This window comes from Mus caroli, chromosome 19 (assembly GCF_900094665.2).
Source record: "Mus caroli chromosome 19, CAROLI_EIJ_v1.1, whole genome shotgun sequence".
NCBI lineage: Eukaryota > Metazoa > Chordata > Mammalia > Rodentia > Muridae > Mus > Mus caroli.
Window position 1 is genome coordinate 11,192,595 of NC_034588.1, and position 15,866 is coordinate 11,208,460.

At 36.6% G+C, this 15,866-nt stretch overlaps 2 protein-coding genes across 2 annotated transcripts; both read left to right on the plus strand.

Moving 5' to 3' along the window:
- The first annotated feature begins 2,445 nt into the window (after positions 1-2,445).
- On the plus strand, positions 2,446-3,525 carry LOC110286083 (olfactory receptor 10Q1-like). Its single transcript, XM_021152542.1, has one exon. The coding sequence runs from the start codon at positions 2,481-2,483 to the stop codon at positions 3,438-3,440; it is 960 nt and encodes a 319-aa protein (XP_021008201.1). The 5' UTR covers positions 2,446-2,480; the 3' UTR covers positions 3,441-3,525.
- A 4,664-nt stretch (positions 3,526-8,189) lies between these two features.
- LOC110285976 (olfactory receptor 1S1-like) lies at positions 8,190-9,255 on the plus strand. Its single transcript, XM_021152449.1, has one exon. The coding sequence runs from the start codon at positions 8,261-8,263 to the stop codon at positions 9,212-9,214; it is 954 nt and encodes a 317-aa protein (XP_021008108.1). The 5' UTR covers positions 8,190-8,260; the 3' UTR covers positions 9,215-9,255.
- The last annotated feature ends 6,611 nt before the right edge of the window (positions 9,256-15,866 follow it).

The following is a 15,866-nucleotide window of genomic DNA, read 5'->3' on the forward strand; positions in this document are numbered from 1 at the left end:
GGAACCATTCAATTATATTCCACTGGGCTTTAGTTCTACATTTTCCATAACATTTTGTCTATCCTTCATCACTGTTATTTTGGTTAGGCATTCTAACCGTTTCATATTTCACAAACATGGAAAAAGTGTAGGAGAGAAGCCAAAGCATTCAGTTCTCTTGTCAGTTGTTATCACTTGGTTCCTTACAAACAGCAGACAAATTTTCTCGTGTGACCATTTTGGAGTTGTTAAGACTCTGCCTGTGAACAATGTGCAATTATATTGTTCCCTGACAAGGATAATAAAGTTTCTCCCTTTGCTCTTAAAAGATTCTTCTTTCATTTGACAGACATCATATTACTATTTTCTGTCAGTTTCATCTACCTTAGCAACCTGTGTTTTTAATTAGTGTCCTATCAATTGTGCCCTGAGCTTAAGTGTTTGTTTTGGCTGAACTATCAGAATCATACTGAATGTTTTTTTTTTTACTTGTACTGTACACTTTCATAATTGTGTTTTAAATTTCCTAAGGTAAATGAGGAGATAATATACTTAAGGGGTGTCCAAGAGCTCAGCTCTAAACTAATCTAGTAACATGTAAATTGTGGTATTAGGCATTCTAATAGCAATCATCCATTTGCAATGAACTTAATCTCTAGATACCTCAGTTGTGGAAGACAGGTAGGATTACATATTTCTTATACTCCTTAGGCATTCAATTTTATGTGTATTTTGGTAAGTGAGCATACATAAGACCTATAGTTAGAGAATTCTGTGGTTTCCTGATTCTCTCATGTTTAGAAGAACATTTTGTTTTTTATATACAGTGTTTCTGGATTGGTACTATCAATCTGCAACAAAGGAGTAGTTATAAAATCAATGACTTTCTCATCATTAATCCATCATGCCAGTTCAAGAGGACATTAATAGTTTAATTGTTATGCTGTCTACTATCTATTGATTGGCTAAATTCATCTCAACAAAGTTCTTTAGTGTTGCATGTTGGATATGATAAGCATATATAAATAGATAGCCATTAGGCAAAGAAAAGCCACAATCTATGTGAGTTTTAAGTGATTATTTTATAATATATGGAAGAAGTCATTGAATATTGTCTGGCTTTGAAGGAAATTTAAAGGTCCTGAAATTTTACAACCTAATTCAGTTTATCTTCAATAAAATCTATTTGAGAGTGCATATGAGAGTCAAAACCTGGACATTCGTGACTGTACATGTACCACTAATATAAATGGTAGTTAAACTACTAAGTCCAGAGCTGAGTATTTCACACATTCTCTTTCAAATGAAGTTAACTGAACACACAGATATCATCATATACAAAGGGTTAATGTGATCTCTGAGAATAGATATGGAGAAAACTATAGAATATTGGAAGTAATAGATGTAGTCTGTGAGTTTGTATGCATTACTAGATAACAAAAAATTGAAAAGTTGAATGTCTTTAACCTAGCAAGCCATGAAGTTTTGGGCCACTTAATGGAATCCAGCCAGGGAGTTTTTAAATAAGTTTTTTCTACCAGACACCACATTCTCCTCCAGTTGAGTACATCTTAAATCCAAGTATAATGTGGCAAGTTACTCCTATAGCATTAAGGTCACTATTGCACTAGTAAGCAGATCATGCCAGGCCACTGGTTATTGTTGTAGCTCATAGGGTCCACAGCGGGGAAGACTTAATTACATTTTGCCCTAACAACAGGCTCCTTCAAGCACTATAATTGATGCAAAGCATATTATTTTTACATTACCACTTCTCTTCTGTGAGTCACACATTCTGATTAGTCATTCAGCAACTCAGAACCTTTGTTTTGGATTTGTTTCAATTCCATTTAGACAGGAACAATAAATTACATGCCTTATAATTACATTCATAAATTGAAACACAGTTAAGCTAATTTGCATTGATAAAGGTCAAGAGTAGTTAGTTACTCATGAAAAATAAAGACTTAGGAAAATATAAAGGATATTTTTAAGTTATTGAAATTGTTTCATTTCTTAATATTGACAATTTTGATACTGGAATATTCATTGTCCATCTCAAAAATTACTTCTTACTTGGATTTTTTAGAAATTCTCCATATATATGTTGTATTCCAATAGTAATGCTTAGCCAAAAAGTTGGCCAGAGTTTTCACTGACTTAATTTTAAAATATCTACAATTATACCTATTTAATTAAATACAATAAAATACAAGCAAAGTATTAGCTCATGTCAATGGAATTTAAATGACCACATGATAGGTTGTATCAAAAGGAAAACTGATTGTCATAGCTTGCAATGAGAATTTCTAGGCCACTGCCCAATTAATGAAGGCATCCAGAGAAAACCATGTGAGGCTTTTATTATGAATGTATTTTCACCATTGTACTTGAAAACAGAATACTAAATAGGCAATCCCTAATCAAAACTCAGAATTGGCCTCTCTACCCTTAATATAAGCCATCAATCATTGGCTTTTTTTTTTTTTTTTTCAGAAGACATGGTGGATAGAAACCCTTTCTTCAACAAATCTGGTCCACCAGAGTTCGTGTTCCGTGTCTTAACCAATGTTCCGGAATTTCAAGCAATCCTCTTCACCTTCTTCTTCCTCCTCTATTTGATGATCCTCTGTGGCAATACCACCATTATTTGGGTGGTGTGCAACCACAGCTCCCTGCACACTCCCATGTACTTTTTCCTGGGCAGTCTGTCATTTGTGGAAATCTGCTACATCACAGATGTGGTGCCCATGATTCTTTCCAACATATTTGGAGACCAGAAACCCATATCACTGGCTGGTTGTGGAACACAAATGTTCTTTTTCTCTGTCTTTGGCTGTACAGATTGTTTTCTCTTGACAGTCATGGCTTATGACAGATATGTGGCCATCTGCCACCCACTACACTACAACCTCATCATGACCCAGAAACTGTGTGTTCAGATGGTAATAGGCTCTTTGAGCTTGGCACTTCTTCTCTCCTTGGAGCTTACTGCCTTTACCTTCACATTGCCGTTCTGTAGACACCGCCTTGAAATCAACCACTTCCTCTGCGATGTGGCTCCTATTATGCGCCTGGCCTGTGCTGACATCCATGTGAACCAGGCAGTCCTCTATGTAGTTAGTATCCTAGTTCTGACAGTCCCATTCTTGCTAATTTTCATCTCTTATGTGTTCATTGCTTCTACCATTCTACGAATGCATTCTGCAGAGGGACGCCAGAGGGCATTCTCCACCTGTTCCTCCCATCTCACTGTGGTTTTGCTACAATATGGCTGTTGTAGTCTAGTGTACCTGAGACCCCGCTCCAGCACCTCAGAGGATGAGGATCGCCAAATTGCCCTGGTTTATATCTTCGGTACTCCATTACTAAACCCTCTGATTTACACCCTTAGGAATAAAGATATCAAAGATGCTCTGAGGAACTCTTTCTTCCATGTACCAGCTTCTGACACTAGTTGATATCTTGGGTGTGGAGTAGAGTATCTATGACAATCAGCTCTAAATGAAAAACAATTAAGAAAACTTATTTTCCTTTTAAGTTGGGCTCTTGATTATTTTTTTCTATGTTTACCATGTGTTCATCTGCCCTAATTTTTCAAAGTGCTGTGAATATAATTTAAGTTTAAATTTTCTTTTTTTTTTAAAGTTTTATTTATTTATTTATTATATGTAAGTACACTGTAGCTGTCTTCAGACACTCCAGAAGAGGGCGCCAGATCTCGTTACGGATGGTTGTGAGCCACCATGTGGTTGCTGGGATTTGAACTCTGGACCTTCGGAAGAGCAGTCGGGTGCTCTTACCCACTGAGCCATCTCACCAGCCCCAAGTTTAAATTTTCTATGTTCACCTATAGCAATTGCATCAGACACATGTAATACTTTCTTGATGATAGATCAATGTCTTTGTAAATACTGCCTGCTGAGGAGGTATCTTCAGTAAGGAAAATTCATAAAGCTATATATTATTCTATATAAAGAGAATAATATATTATACTCTATATATTATTGTCTCTTAGACACCTTGACATGAAGAAGCATAATTTAGATAATTCATCAATTGTCTTCATTTTTTCATTTCAATAAATGCATTTCTTTCTTTCCATCATTTTTCATTTTCTTTCTTTCTATAATCTTGGTATAGGACATGAATTTCTGCAAGAGTAGCAAGTGCTATTAACCACTAAGCCAACTCTCCAAAAATCAGAAGAAATTAGTTTTAAGTGTACATGCTAAGTAACTATATAAAAGTGAATTAGGACATTAAAATTTTTTATTTCTGTTGTTTCCTCCATTTTGTATATATTTCCTGGTAATGGTTTTATTTATTTATCTATTTATCTCTAATGCAATGCATCCCAATCTCTTTTTTCCTTCTCTCCACTCCTTTCTGACACCACTCTTACCTTCCCCAGATCTAATCTTCCTCCTGTTCACCTCCAACTACATATGGATCAAAGGGTGGCCTTATCTGGTATCAGAGGGAGGGGAGGCCCTTGGTTTTGTGGAGGCTGGATACTGCAGTGTAAGTGCATGCTAGAGTGGTGAGGGAGGAATGGGTTGGGTGGGGTGCCTTATAGAGGCAAAGGGGAAATTTAATTGGAATGAGGATTTTGCAGAGGAGAAACCAGGAAATGGGACATTTGAGATGTAAATAAATAAAATAAACAAATAAACAAATAAATAAATAAATAAATAAATAAGAATTCATGTTGACTCTGTTTTCAAATTATACTTCATGACTCAGTACCATGGCACATGGTTATACCTTAGATTATAAGAGGAGGCTTCATTTTTCTTTCTCAGTTACTTAAAATTAAAGCTTACGTGCTCTCAATAAAGCCTCACATCAACATAGAACATTGTTATAGAAAATACACATTTATATATGCATACAAAAATTAATGAGAGAGATCATGAATTTTAAAGAAAGCAAGGACAAAAATATGGGAGGGTTTAGGGGGAGGGAAAAAGACAGGAAAGTGGTGTAATTTTATTATCATCTCAAAAATAAAATGTCATAAAAATTAAAGAATATTGTAATCATATGCTTTATTTCTTTTCTTTATAATTAAGAGTTTAGCTGTCTGAATTACTTTTTTCAAACTCTATTCCAACGCCAATATTCTTTCAATGCTACAGGGATCATGAACTTTCAATAAAGATGTAATCTCAATAAAATCGTAACCACTGGAAAAAGAATGTAAGACAATTCTCAGGATATTGACTATGTTCTTATTTAGCAAGGAGCATGAAGGAATTAAGAAGAGAATCTCAACATATTCCTATGCTAATGGAAACAAAACCAAACAGCAACCAACAATTCATTTACTCTAAATAGTAGTAAGTGATTCAGTTAAGGAAGAACTTCTCAGCATAAAAAGAGGACTTAAAGACAAACAAACCAAAGAGCAGTTGTGTGTTTATTACCCCATTCACCTATGCAAACTATTATGTCAAAATTAGTTTGCCTTGAGGAAAACACTTGAAGAGATGCTTTCCCTGAGGATTTTGGAGGAGCTAAATGTCCCATGTGAGTTCAGCATCATGAAAACATTATCAGAGAAGCCCACTAGGACTGATTGCAGTCTTCACCTCTGTAGTCAAAGATACAACAACAACAACACAAAACATTTGAGTTTGGATTTTTTAAACTATCATTGAGAGGTGAGAATTTTAGAATTTAACTTGTGTCTTAACCATCTTGTCAGCTACCTCAGAGATTCAGAAAAACTTAGAAAGATTGTTGATAGTTTGAGGAGGTAAGTTGGAAAGCTAAGGTTAAAGTGAGATATTCAAAATCATAAAATTTCCCTTTCTTGGTCAAGATCTACAACGGCAACATCTTCAGCATTGTCTATATGTTAGGTTCAGATCCCTGCCAGCACTTTAGCCCATTTGAGTTTTCTTACTAATTCTCCATTTTGCATGTTTCCCCCCTCTAGTTTACAAGCTGAGCTTCTAAGTAATCCTCATAAATTCTCCTTTCTCCCTACCATTCAGGTTTCCAGAATCTCAGTGGTAATGAGTGACTGTCCTCTCCCCTTCAAAAGAACCATTTGAGAGACAATGACTTGAAGAAGGACAAGAAAGGGAGAGAGGGAAGAGACAAAGGGAGAAAGGGCAGTGGTAGTCCTCAAGTTCTAGTAGGAGAGAAAAAAAGACAAAGACAAACATCTCAAGAAAAATCACCTAGTCTAATTTTCCCTGTTTCTAAGTGACAACTTTTTAGATGAAAATAGATTTATGACCATCTGTAGTCCAAAATTTTTAGTGCTAAAGACCTATTTCCAGATTTTTAATGTCCCATCTTAAGATTTCACTTTTAATTTAGTTCAAAATACATGTTTTCTTTCTTGATCTCAGGTCCTACATGTACTAGGGGAAAATGGTTAGTGATCACGCAGCGAGTAGTCAGGGTTTGCATTAGGGTATGGTTAGGGTATGTATGATGGGTAGTTAATGGATTTGCCACAAGTAGTCAGAAGCTGTGCATTGTGTGGTCATGGAGTGTGCAGTGAGTGTTCAGGGTTTAGGAAATGTGTAGACAGAGGTTTCACCTTGTGTTAGTTAGTCAAGACTCTGAAGGAGGTATTAGGGGTTAAGTGGGCAGTGGGACTTTGCTCTCATTCTTTAACCTCATCTCCCTGAAAACAAATTGTATTGTTGTTATTTTAATTGTTGTTTATTACTCAGTCTTCATTACTGTTTTATAGAGGTAAAGACATGTAACAAAATAGAAGATAAAAAAATACTGAACACAGTTGCCAGAAAGAACTAGCAGTTGGTTCTTTTTGTTGAACAGTCCTGAGATTTCAGGGATTCTTTCAAAACCCAACTCTAGACACTGACCAGCAATAACATTTTTGACAAGTAAAATACCCTTTCCCAGTGTGCCTTTCACTAGACAACTAACCCATTATGTTATAACATTAGCATCCTTCATAACACTAGTATGCCTCTTGATTGAAGACATAAGGAGGTGATCTGAATACAGCCACATCCTGAAGTCCTCCTTAACCAACACAAAGTTCACATTATATCTGTCCTGCAATGAGCAGAAATAAAAGCTTTTTCCTCTACTATTCACCTTTCCTGAACCCTTCAATAGTGGAGTAATTATCTTTCAACCTTCAGAAGTGAGAGACAAACCCATGACTTTAGCTTCATATGTGTACTTAAGTTTCTTGGATCACCAAAGAGTGCTGAATTTCTCCTCTTTCAGTCAATCTTCAGTTAAAAAATTTTGAAGTCTTCCTCCTCTAACTTTTGTAGAATGGAGCACCCATACAATAGTACTTTCTAATAAGGATCCCTAAATTTTAATTAGCTATGCCTCTGTAGACACTTCACTTCAAAGACTTCAAATATCCATCTTGTCAGGTTTAAAGGAGGAAAATGAAAGTCTTGGGACCATTTTCTATCCTTTGTATTTTTGTTAATATGAGAAGGGTACGTATCTGTGTGCAGATGCATGTGTGTCAAATCGGTTTGTGTGGAAGTTTGATGTCTACTTTGGCATCATTCTTCAGGAGATATCCAGAGTTTCTTACAGTGATCTGGAGTTTACTGATTCTGCAAGACTAGTTAATCAGTAAGTCACAAGATCTTCCTATATTAACACATGCATGAGCTCACACAGAGAGAGAGAGAAAGAGAGCTAGACAGAAAGACACAAGAGAGAGAGAGAAAGAGAGAGAGAGAGAAGGAGCAGGATGACAAAGAAAAGGAGAATGTAGAGAGTTGGTAAGTGAAGAAAAGGGAAATGAAGAGACATAAAAAAAGAGATAAGCAAGAAAGAGGGGGGAATGAAACACGCATTACCACTATGGCTGGGTTTTTTTTAAACTCACATCCACTAGTTTTTCACAGAAAAACACTTTAACAACTGATCTACCTCCATAGCTTTTCCTTGTGTATTTTAGGTAAATAATTTTATGGTATATTGCATCTTTACAATATGGGTCACATATCTGTGTTCTTAGTTTAGAGATTTAAATTTTAGAGCCATCTATAAAACTTATGGTCAGAATATGCTCACTGAGAAGAAGTAATTATCTCTTTATTGTTAAGGAATTTTCTTAGCCACTGCACTGCTAAGATAATTCTTTAGTAAGTAGTCCTTCTACCTAAACATAGAAGGAATTTCTCCTTCAGCATCAAAGAAGTGTCACCCAAAATCTTGCTGCAGAAAAAATAATACTATTCAGGGGTTGTTTTGTTTTCTTTTGTTTTGGAGAGTTTGAAGAGCTTGTGTTTTGTTTTGTTTTCTGCAGATTACAATGAATATGGATCAAGGAAACCAAACCACCATCTCTGAATTCATCCTCCTGGGTCTCTCCAACCAGGTTGAGAAGCAAAAACTCATCTTTGTGATTTTCTTGAGTATGTACCTGGTCACTGTGGTTGGAAACAGTCTCATAATTCTGGCCATTGGTTTGGATATACATCTTCATACCCCGATGTATCTTTTCCTTGCCAACCTATCTTTTGCTGATATTTCCTCCTCTTCGACCTCAGTCCCGAAAATGCTGATGAATATTCAGACCAATAGTCAATCCATTTCCTATGAGGGCTGCATTACACAGATGTACTTTTCTATTGTGTTTGTTGTGATTGACAATTTTCTTTTGGGGGTAATGGCTTATGATCGATATGTGGCTATCTGCCACCCTCTGAATTATACAAACATCATGCACCCCAGGTTCTGTCTTTTACTCTCTTTCTGTCCGTGGGCTCTAAGCAATATTGTTGCCCTGACACATACTCTTCTGGCCAATCAATTGATTTTTTGCAACCATAACACTATCCAACACTTCTTCTGTGACTTGGCCCCTCTGATCAAACTTTCCTGCTCAGATGCAATGATCAATGAACTTGTAAAATTTATTGTGGGGTTATCAGTCATCACCTTTCCCTTTGCCCTCATTCTCTTCTCCTATGTCTGCATCATCAGGGATGTACTCAGAATTTCATCCACGGAAGGAAAGTGGAAAGCCTTCTCTACCTGTGGCTCTCACCTGACAATTGTATTCCTTTTCTATGGTACCATTGTAGGAGTTTACTTTTTCCCTTCTTCCACTCACCCTGAGGACACAGACAAGATTGGTGCAGTACTCTTCACAGTGGTGACACCCATGTTGAACCCTTTCATCTATAGCCTGAGAAATAAGGACATGAAAGGTGCCCTTAGGAAGCTCATCAATAAAAGTCATTTGCTCCCTTTGATGTCATGATTGTCTGAGTTTGATCCACATAACTAGATGATTTAGTTCAGCATGTGTAGAATAGTTTTGAGAATCTAACCTTTAATGAACTACTTTGTATATGGCAATTCTCTCCTACTTCCACCTCTGAGTGATAAGTGCTTTTACACTTTGTTCTGATATTGGAAATAAGATGCACTATTTCCTTCCATGGTAAGTAACAAAAAACAAAATTAATTGCATTGTATACTACTGTAAGCCTTGCTTCAAACTGTTTACGATTCCATTTGTTGATTTACATTGCAAGTTTCATACCTACATGTTTATCTTTTTTAATAGCTTACAGTTCCAGAGCTCTGGTACACATGACTAGGAGAGGATATTGAATAGAGTTGGTTGAATAGAGACGGTAGAAAATCTGGGAAGAGTTGGGAATGGGGAAGAAATATCATTAAACTATATAGAATGAAAATTTAAAACTAAAAATAAGTAAATAAATTTAAAAGAAGGAGAGTGTGTGTTAAAACCAGATCAAAACAAAGACATTATGGGTCAGGTTTTTTGTATTTCCTGGCCCCTGCTAGTCACATACCTACTTTAGACTATTTATTTTTTTATTATATATATTCTCAGAAAAAGTATGTTTCTCATCAGCTATGTTTGTCATCAATTGAAACTAATTAGAATAGGTCATTGATCAAAATATTAAACATTTAGTACGCTGGAAAAGATTTCAAACAAGATTTTATCATTATCTTCCAAACCTCACCTGGATCAACAATTCAACCTCTCTAAAATAGAGGTACATGTATTTGAAAATATTCTTGATTTTCTAGGAAATATGACTTAAGTTGGTTTACATCTATGTGGGCCTTGCCTACTATTCTATATGCTTTGGTTTAGAGATTCTGTATAATTTTAAATACTATACCTCATTTTCAGTGAGTCCCAAGAAGACCTGTAATAGAGTTGTGATAAGTTTCAAGTTTCGCTGTGAATGTACAATTGATAGAAATAGTGTTATAAATTCCCATAATTACCTTCATAAACTCTCATGATAAAAAGGCACAGATTTGTATCTAATTGTTTATACTTTCCTGACTCATTCTTCAGCTTGTCATTTTCAACAAACATCCATTAACAATTTTCTATTTACCAGTCTCTAGATGTCCTCCAAAAGACTAAATGAATGAATAACATACAGTCTCATTATGTTTCCAAACCAAACAGAAAATGTACATAAATTTTGCATATTTTTTAAATCAGTAAGCAAAGGCAATATTGGGTAATATTGGTCCATTACTAAAGTCATTAATTATGGAATATAAGTAAAGAGTCTGTGAAGTTTACACTTGATCCTATTCCTAGTTGATTGTTCTAGGCAATATATATATATATATATATATATATATATATATATATGTGTGTGTGTGTGTGTGTGTGTGTGTATTTTATATATATCAAACATATCACTAGTAGCCTTTGTTATCTAACTATAATTAATACAAATGTAAAATAAGTTACCCACCAAAATATTACAGAACAATCTCACCATGGTGAGAAATGATCCCTAAAACTGAATGTGTTAAAAGACAGCAATACTTATTTTCACTAAAAAAAACAAAAAACAAAACATTTTCCGTACCTTAATGAGAATCAACAAAAGAATGAAATGTTGGGTTCTTGGCTCTTATGTCACAATACATGAAACAAATCATAAACATGTAAATTAATCAATTAAATAAATTATGAGCATAAAATAAGGTAATACAGCTTGTACTTAAATGAAACGTAGGAGGAGTGACTAGATAATAGATATGATGGCATTTTAGATAATGTGCTTCAGGAGAGAAGAAATTGCCTATCTGAGTTTTTGGAACAGTAAAATGAATAAAACCAGGAAGTGAACCAGGAGAAAGCATGGGAAAAGAATTCAAAGAAAGAAAAGAGTGATTTGAAGGTGGTTGCATAAGAATAGGTTTATGATACCCAAAGAACAGGATGTAGATGGGCAAGAACAGAATGGGTGAGGAGAGGTGAAGCAGATACAGCAAAGGAGAGATGAAAGAAATGATCCATGTTCAGTCTTATTTTGACTACAGCAAAGAATTTGTTATATTCAAGCATCTTAATTATTCAGGCCATGAGAGTAAGTGTAATTACTCACAGGATAACTATAGAGAAAGAACGTGACACAGGTCCAAAGACCCTAACATTTATAAACAGAATAAAGAGTATTGAAAAGCTGAGTGAAGCAGGCTGAGTTTAAGACCTCTTTGAGCTTCCCAGTAAAACAGTCTCAAAAAGTTAAAAAAAAAAAAAAAAAAAAGTAATGTTGTACAAAGAAAGACAAGGGAAACATATTGTTTGTGGTTAGGTAAAAAATAGTTTCAAAGTCCACAAAAGTCAAACAAGATTTTTGAAATCAACCTTTAGCTGACTGTAAAAATTCCCACACTTTCCCATGTTAGCTTACATGGAGACATAAAAAAATTTACAGGCTGCTGAGGGAGAAAATAAGCTGATGGAATTTTCCAGGACTACATGCTAAAATACTAACATGCCAGCAAGACTTGCCTACTGAGGCAATAGTGACATAAACATTATGTAGGTAACCAACTGCTTTCTGGTGAAATATGAGGCCTGATCCACAGGAGAGATTTTATATGTAACAGCATAAACCTGAAGAAAAAAATCCCATTATGGGAAAGATCATAGGTGCTGTAGTGAATGGAATTATTGTTTTGTTTAATTTTCATGTTGTCAAACTACCTTCCCAATATTTATTTTATATACTGTGGTGTTCTCTGAGCCTTGGTCTGAGAAGTATATTTTGGCAGTTGCTATTGGTAACACAGTGTTTCATTCTTGATCAAAGTGCTGAGAACAAATAACTCATTCTCAGCTTACCATGAGTCCATCTATCTAACTGTGCCTCCCACTACCCAAGGTTTAGTATGATGAGGAGAAGAGCTGTGAAGTTCTGACTTCTACATGTGACATGCATGACTATTATACATGTGAATTTACTGCATCTATGATTACCTACACAAGTCCTTCACAAAATCAAGCCAATCAAAATTCCAGCATGTATCAAGCAGTAGCTTTCAAGGGACTATTCTTGAAAATAGAGAAATTGATACTTTATAGCTGTAGAAGGAAAGTGAGTCTCTCTCATTTGGTGATGTGGCCATCAGTAGTTTGTTCATTGTCTAGTTCATGGCAACACACCAATGGGTATATGGATAGCACAAATTTGATTCAGTGGGTTATTATTAGCAAATAAATAAAATGAAGACATGAGCTGGAAGAGAGATCAAAGTTAGTAGCATATAATCAATGGGTATGGTCAAAATACATTATATAAATGTACACAACTTACAAATAATAAAAAAATTTAAATAGAAGTGAACCTTTTGATTTGCTAGTTTTTCAGCTTTCTGCCAAGGAGTTCTCTATTTTAATATTGAAATCAAGTAAAAATTACTCCAGAATAGACTTAGAGAAGATGTAAACATCTCACCTATTTTTCCCCCGCTTACCTCCTTCCATTTGCTTATGTCTCTGTATTTCAATTCATAGATGCACACAATATGCCATAGTCAATTCCCTCTATTATCTAATTCGAACACTCCCCCCTCCAACACATCTTCATCCAAATTGTATGCACTTTTTAATAGTCCTTGAATACTACTAGTGATGCTCATCTGGACATGAGTGTTGGGTGATCTAAGGGAGCATGGGTAGGATACCAGTGGGCACTGCTGAAACAAAGGGGACACTTTATCCCTTAGAAGCCGTTAATTGCAAATATATCCTAATTTTCTAATAAGGTTGCCTTAAGCTTCCTCTTTCTGTGAAGGACATTTTAACCAATTTGACCTTGTGTGGAACTAGTATAGGTATCCGAATTTGCTGTGAGTTTGTTTATGTGACAGCAATGTCATGTCCAGAAGACAGCATTTTATGGCATTATTCCTCATTCTCTAGATTCTCTAGCTCCTAAATTCTTTTCGAATCTTCTTCAAAGATAGCCATGACCCCTGAGGAAGAAGCTGATATCAGAGTATAAAACTACCTAAATACACATAGGAAGATAAGGAGAGAGAGAGAGACAATTTGGTTTCTGATATCCTAGTCAGCCCTGTTTTATATACAACACGAATAAAATGAATATGTGAAGTGAAATAAGGAAGTCACAGAAAGAAAAATGTGCTAATATAAATATAAAAACGCATAGAAGCACAGAATAGAATTGTTGTTGCTAGGTGATGAGACACAGGTAAAATAAAGAATTGATGTGTACATTGTTTTAAGTACACAAGTTCAACAAATTCTACTTAACCATTGGACATCTCGCTAATGGTTAACAATAGCACAACATAGTTTTAAAGATGAAGTAAGAGGAGTATACCATTGTGTTCTCATCATTATTTAAAAAGCAAAATCTAGCTATGCCATGTGTTGATAAAATATGGGATAAAATGGAATACTCATGAACTGCTAGCAAAAGCTATCTTATAAGCCAGCCATTTAACCCTTGGTGTTGGTCTAACAGAACATAAAATATATAATTTTCAAGGTTCCACACAGATGTATGTCACAGCTTTATTTATAAAAGTAGAAACTATGAAGATTTTTTCCAATCTATAAGTTGTCAACTTGCCTGTGTCCTTTTCTTGCAGAAGCTTTCCAGTTTCCTGAGGTCCTATTTATCAATTCTTGATCTTAGAGCATGAGCTAGTGGAGTCCTGTTTAAGAAATTCCAGTACAGGGGAACACCAGGGCCAAGAAGTGGGAGTGAGTGGGTAGGGGAGTGGGCAGGGGGGGAGGGTATGGGGGACTTTTGGGATAGCATTTGAAATGTAAATAAAGAAAATATCTAATAAAAAATTGGAAAATAAAAATAAAAAAATAAAAACAACTTGGTAACCTCTAAAAAAAAAAAAAAAAAANAAANCCCCCCNCCCCNCCNCCCCGTGCCAATGAGTTCAAGGCTCTTTCCCTCTTTCTCTTCTATTAGATTCAGTGTATCTGGTTTTAGATTGAGGTCCTTGATCCACTTGGACTTGAGCTTTGTACAAAGTGACAAATGTGGCTCTATTTTCATTCTTCTACATACAGACAACCAGTTAGACCAGCACAATTTATTGAACATGCTTTCTTTTGTCCATTGTATATTGTTGGCATCTTTGTCAAAGATCAAGTGACCGTATGTGTGGTTTTATTTCTGGGTTGTGAGGAGCCGCCCTCACATTCGCCATTATAAGATGGCGCTGACACCCGTATTCTAAGTAGTAAACAAGCAAGCTGCGCATGTGCCGGGGTAGTTTTCTACTCCATGTGCTCTGCCTTCCCCGTGACGACAACTCTGGTCAATGGGCTGCAGCCAATCAGGGAGCGACACGTTTGAGGCGGAGGACAATCCTCCATAAAAGGGATGGGGCTCCTCCATTTTCCTCTCTCTTCTCCACTGACTCCTGAAGAAGTGAGCAATAAAGCTTTTGCCACAGAAGATTCCGGTTGTCCTGAGTGTGTTCTTGCCGGTGGGGACAAAAGCACAGGATAAGTGGCGCCGAGAAACCCGGGAACTACCATCACACTGGTGCAAGGAAGATCCCTCGTTCACAGGGCGGAACCAGAACTGTGGGGACGGGACGCGCGTTACAGCTTTACAAGGTATGTCTGGTCTTGAACTTTCTCTAGTGTTAAAAGCCCTTTTGTTCCTTTTCACATGTCAACAAGTAGTTAAGGCAGGGTGGAGAATTCTGGACAAAATTCAAGACAGTCTATCAGAAGTAAAGCGGGGAGAGAGAACAGGAGCAAAGAGGAAACATGGTGCACCAAATAAGTATACAGGCCTTTCCACGGGTCTTGAACCCNAGGAAAAGTTAATGTCAGGGAAGAATACCTGGGGAGAGATTGGAAGGAAAGAGGAGAAAAAAGATGAGTTTAAGGAGCCAGCTCTTAGTAGCTGTGAATCAGATGAAGAAATTAGCACCTCTGAGGAAACAGACTTGGAGGAGGAAGCAGCTCATTATGAGAGAGAAAAGTACCAGCCAGATAAAATGCGAGCTTATAAGTCAAGAAAAAAGCCAAAAGCGGCTGGCAAAGGCCAGCTTGCGGCTCAGCCTCCAGGCAGTCAGCTTCAAGGTCATAGTGCACCTCTGCCCTATGCGGAGCCCCCGCCCTGCGTAGTGCGTCAGCCCTGCACAGAGAGGCAGTGCGCAGAGGGGCAGTGCGCAGACTCGTTCATTCCAAGAGAGAAACAAAAAAAGATGCAACAGGCATTTCCAGTCTTTGAAGGAGCCGAGGGTGGGCGTGTTCATGCTCTGGTAGAGTACAGGCTTGCTGGCATGGCACTAACTCCTGCCAACTGGCAAATGATTGCAAAAGCCACTCTCCCCAATATGGGCAAATATATGGAATGGAGAGCTCTATGGCAAGAGGCTGCACAAACGCAGGCCCGATCAAACGCTGCTGCTTTGACTCCAGAGCAGAGAGATTGGACTTTTGAGAGGTTCAAACCTTGGCAGCCACATCTAATGATTGGACAGTTTTAGTTACCTCCTTTTCAGGACAAATAGATAACCATTATCCAAAACATCCAATTTTACAGTTTGCCCAAAATCAATCTGTTGTGTTTCCACAAATAACAGTAAGAAACCCACTTAAAAATGGG

What these genes read in the sequence shown, in the direction of transcription:
- LOC110286083 (XM_021152542.1), top strand. Translation starts at nt 2,481, where the DNA reads ATGGTGGATAGAAACCCTTTCTTCAACAAATCTGGTCCACCAGAGTTC.
- LOC110285976 (XM_021152449.1), top strand. Translation starts at nt 8,261, where the DNA reads ATGAATATGGATCAAGGAAACCAAACCACCATCTCTGAATTCATCCTC.